We start from the raw sequence: 4,712 nt of genomic DNA, 5'->3' as shown, positions 1-4,712 counted from the left end.
TTAGAGATCTTCTCTTAATACCATGGGGAATGCCTTCCTAATAATCAATTGTTACTTAGGTTCTTAATCCGATTTAGGCAGCATTGTGTGAAATGTACTAGGGCTTTCTAGTGAGCTTGACCCTATTGACCTTTAGCTTAAGTATTATAAAGGGAGTTTACTAGTGTGATGAGCCTGGGGAGGTGTAACAGTGTTATATGACCCCCCAAAGTTACAAAATTAAACGAACAAACAAAAAATCAAAGTGCCACAATGTAAAATCTTAAGCTGGAAGAGAAATCTCAGCTTGATTGGGTACTTCACTCACATGTATCGCCTATGGTACTAGAGCCCTAGAGGTTCCCAGTGTGGGCGCTTTTCTTTGAAAAGCAAAAAACCCAAGGCATACAAAATAAGCACACACATCAAAATTGAATCACTGTGAAAAGACTTTGGGGGGTCAAAGAAAAGGTAATCAGTCAAGCGATGATTTCATGAGAAATTCCTTTTATCGTAGCTTAACTACAAGGTCTTCTAGGTATAGCCTCTAGTTAGCCCTCGAACATGAAATACTTGGCTCTCGCAATTAAACAACTTAATTGACTAGAGAAAATAAAGAAGCTTACCCATGGTATTAATAGTCGATCTCTAGTGCCTTTCGACCATTAAATTAGCGACCCAGACTTGTTTAATTTTTTACCTTTACATCTGTTTATGCATTTTATTATATTGCAATTTCATGTTTATTGCTGAAAAATTATTTAAAATTCTGTTACCGATCAATTTGTCTGCCTAAAACTGCATATGCTTTTTAATCGCTTATGAGAATGCAATTACTATGCCAATGTTGTTTGATTTGGCAGTGACTGAAGAAGGCTAAGGACATTCATCTCAAATGCTCTTCCACCACGAGGAACGAGATTCAACTCAATAGCTTCCGAGGACGGAATCTACATCAAGAAGGGGAGCATGTTAACCCTCACGGCTCACGGACACCCTATCACCTACGACGAACGTTGTAACCTATGGCAGACATTGTATTATTTATTTGGTAGAGTCAGGTACCGGGCTTGTCGGTCCAATAGGAAAAGGGTAAGAGTGATCGCCGATGAGAGGCGCACTCTAACTGGAACATTCAAGGGATTAGTTGGCTAAGCATGGGCGCCCAAGTGTGAATGGGGAGAGCTCATATAAAAGTCAACTAAACCTAAAATTCACTCATTCTCTCATTTGTGCAATTGAAGAGTGCTCTTGCTCCATCTCCTTCTTCTTCTTCTTCATCTCTTTGTGTGTGAGAGAGTGAGAGAGGGAGAGAGAGGGAGTGTGTGGGCGATCGAGCATTACGAAGGCACGACGGCGGTGAAGCGGTTGAGCGCGGTGTAGCAGCGTCTCCTTCTTCTTCGCGGCGAGGAATCCTCCACGAAGCAAGCGTAGAGCGGTGAGTGACACACCATCGCCTTCTTTGAGCTTACTAGTTTAGGCTTGTTGTGTGCTTGGAGCCATTTGTGGCTTGCATACGGTGTATCGGCAAGTTCCTTGCATTGACACGTGCGACATACGCACACAGAGAGCGGCTAAATGTCTTGATCATAAGGCTGAAACTGCTATATTTAGGTGCTTTCGGCGAGTAAGCTCATTAAATTTGCGGCCCAAAGTAATGAAGTCTCATCTTTTATTCTATTTTATATTTCACAAAATCTCTGTCAAAAGATACGAGAAGGCTCTAAAAATAAGACTATTAATGAAAAATCACCTTTTCACTTTCCCTCTATTTTGTGAGAGGTTTGTCTTACCGTCTCTGTATTTTCTCTTTCTTTTCTAATCTCTGAGTTTACATGGCGTCTTCTGCATGTCGCCTTTCACATAACATAACTTCTTGTGACTTTCATAACATTAGAGAGGATGATCTTTGGAAACCCATATCTTTTTGTGTGAATGACTGGGTAACAATGCTTCCTTCATGCAAAGGTGTACACAGAGTGAAGAGAACTAAACGTGATAAAGTAAAAAACCATTGGAAAGGTCGTGTTCTTGGTTTTAAAGTGACCGACAATGGCTGGCTGGCTAAGGTTCAACATGTGTACATGGCCAAGGATATGTTGTTAGACTTGGATGAGCATCCCACACTGCATTCTTACTGTAAGTAAAAAAAAAAATTCTATTTGATACAATGAATTTTTCATTCTTCTATTGTTTTTTCTCATTTTTTGATTTTATTTCAGATATATTTCCTTCAACAGCTGTGGAATGGCAGCCTAAGTGGGACATTCAAACAAAGCAATGCATAAAGGGATTGCAAATGCTATATATGCTGACAAGCCACTTTCTTTTTACAAAACAATGGATTTGTTTGTCTATTTTGCAGAATACAAGGTTCCATCACGAGAAGGTGCATACGGAGAACTACATCAGTTACCCGTTCCCACCATAAGTTCACTTGACTGGGAAGCTCCTGATGCATGTACTATATCAAGCTTTAAATCAAAGATAAAAGAAGACATCCTTAAAGCTATGTCACGCGGCAGGATATCAAGAAGGATTAAAGTTCAATGGTTCTTGCCTATACATGTCTTTGTGGCATGTTTCAAAACAATGGACTTGCAGAGGACAAAGACGATGTGGCTTTATAGAAGACTTTCTATGGCTGAACTGGATAATGTACTTGGAGATGGCTGGAGTACCAAAAAAACTTTCCATATTGGCGATAATACTAGTTGTAGAGTAAGCCCAAATTCTATGTGTATCTCATATCAATTATGTCATCAATCATTAGTTCTCGGCTATGACTATAGGACATGGAGAAGCAAATCAAGTATTTGGGTTCCTCTCGACTCTAAGGAAAATTGTCCAGAGTTTGAACTAAAGATCACAGTCCATCCACACACTGAGCATAGAAGCCTTATAGTAACAACAAATTGGAGACTACAGGATGTTAGAGAATCTCTTGAGTTTCTTGATGAAACATCTCCTGAGTATAGATTCAAAGTGGATGGAGATGTGGTGAGCACAAGGATGGAGAGTTCAACCTCTTGCATCACATGCCTTCCCCCAAAAAGAGTTGTATTTGAGCCACTTGCAAGGACCTGAAAAAAAAAGTTCAATATTATAATCATTGCATTTTGCAAATATATTTGTCTTTTCTATAGACCTTATTGCAAACATTATTTATGTTTTTTTAAACTGACATTACACAATGATACACATTTAAGAATTGAATCATTGATATTAAGTATTTGAAGTACAAAATCATGAACCACCAAAGGGTATATGTTCATATGGACAAAATGAACAAAAGTGTACATAACTTTTGTGGAGTAATCAATCATGAAACTCCACTTTTCTTTTTGCCTGAGAGGATTCTGCATCCTCAGAGACCATTTTTCTTTTGTGTTCAGGAGGGGGTGGTGGTGACTTGGGCTCCTCAAGGCTTGGCACGGGGGATTTGGCAGGGGTTGGTGCTTTGGGCTCCTGAGGAGTGGTTGGCTTGGGTGACTTGGCAACCTTCTTTGCCAACATGAATGGTAGCTTGAAAGGTGAGTTAGGTGCCTCTCCCTTACTGTTCTTAGCTGAACGACGCTTTTGAACCTTGAATTTGAATGGTGAGTGGAATGGATGGCCCTTTGTATCTACTTTTCTTTTTGCAGGGCTCTTCTTCTTGGTGGGGCTCTTCCTCTTGGTATGGCTCTTCTTTGTAGGACTTTTCTTTGTAAGGCTTTTCTTTGTATGGATCTTCTTTGCAGGACTCTTCTTCTTGTGATCCCTTTTCTTTGCATTCAAACCCTTGGTGGCTTTACCTTTCTTTGGTGACAAATGATACTCTTCTTCATTTGTAGTTGGTGCCATAGGAGGCTCTGGATCATTTGGGTGTATTGATCTTTCCAAAACCATAGAAACAGCCTTCTCTCTCACCCAAGTAACCCAAGACTCTAGATATTCATGCAACTGCAACAAATAGAAAAAGAAAATAAAGGACATGAGTACATATATAGGAAGTCAAAACAAATCAATGGCACATGAGATACACACTTACAGTGAGTGTAGTCATCCTGCACCTTGACTCAAGATATCTCCATGCATTGGCAAGCACCCTCCATCCACCAGATGTTGAGTCTGTTTGTAAAGGCACTTTTTGATTGTAGTACTTGAAACCTTCTATTGTAATCATTATTTGTGGTACTCAGGTGACCAACTATAAGTTTGGCAGCACTACAAGAAGACATCAATCAAAAAGCTACTAATAGAAAACAATGGGCCATCAAGCATACATCTTACTTTATACTTACAGTTTACTTCTCCCATGGATACTTAACAATGAATTCATAAATATCATATCTTTCTCCAAAAGATTGAAGATAATAAGACTCCAATGTCCTCTACAAAATATAACAATTAGCTAAGAATACCATAGAATATTATAAATTGTTAGGATTTAAAATTCACCCTTCAACATAGGGGTATAATATGTAATTGCAGGTCAGCATGTCAAAATCTTCAAAAAAACTTGAAAGTCTTCCTTTCTTGTTAAATAGACACTGTGTCACTAGAGGATCAAGTATGGAAATTTTCACAGTTATAGCCTTTGGAAGATCTCTTATAAGACACCTGAAGTCAAAGAAAAAACATCCCCCAATGAGGCCCTTGTAGGCGCACATGCATTAATTAGCAAAGAAGCAACGCATACCTGAGACAGATAAAGAGCACAGTATCCCCAAGCTCAATGTTGGGGTTTACAA

General features: G+C 39.2%; 1 protein-coding gene across 1 annotated transcript; it reads left to right on the top strand.

Annotated features, from left to right (window-relative positions):
* The first annotated feature begins 2,259 nt into the window (after positions 1-2,259).
* LOC147450631 (uncharacterized) lies at positions 2,260-3,066 on the top strand. Its single transcript, XM_086520498.1, has one exon. The coding sequence runs from the start codon at positions 2,260-2,262 to the stop codon at positions 3,064-3,066; it is 807 nt and encodes a 268-aa protein (XP_086376624.1).
* Positions 3,067-4,712: the final 1,646 nt, after the last annotated feature.

Source organism: Adiantum capillus-veneris, chromosome 9, assembly GCF_014529385.1.
Source record: "Adiantum capillus-veneris isolate H3 chromosome 9, ASM1452938v2, whole genome shotgun sequence".
In the NCBI taxonomy this organism is placed as follows: domain Eukaryota; kingdom Viridiplantae; phylum Streptophyta; class Polypodiopsida; order Polypodiales; family Pteridaceae; genus Adiantum; species Adiantum capillus-veneris.
The sequence above is the reverse complement of the archived record's forward strand: the minus strand, read 5'-3'. Positions and strand labels throughout refer to the sequence as shown.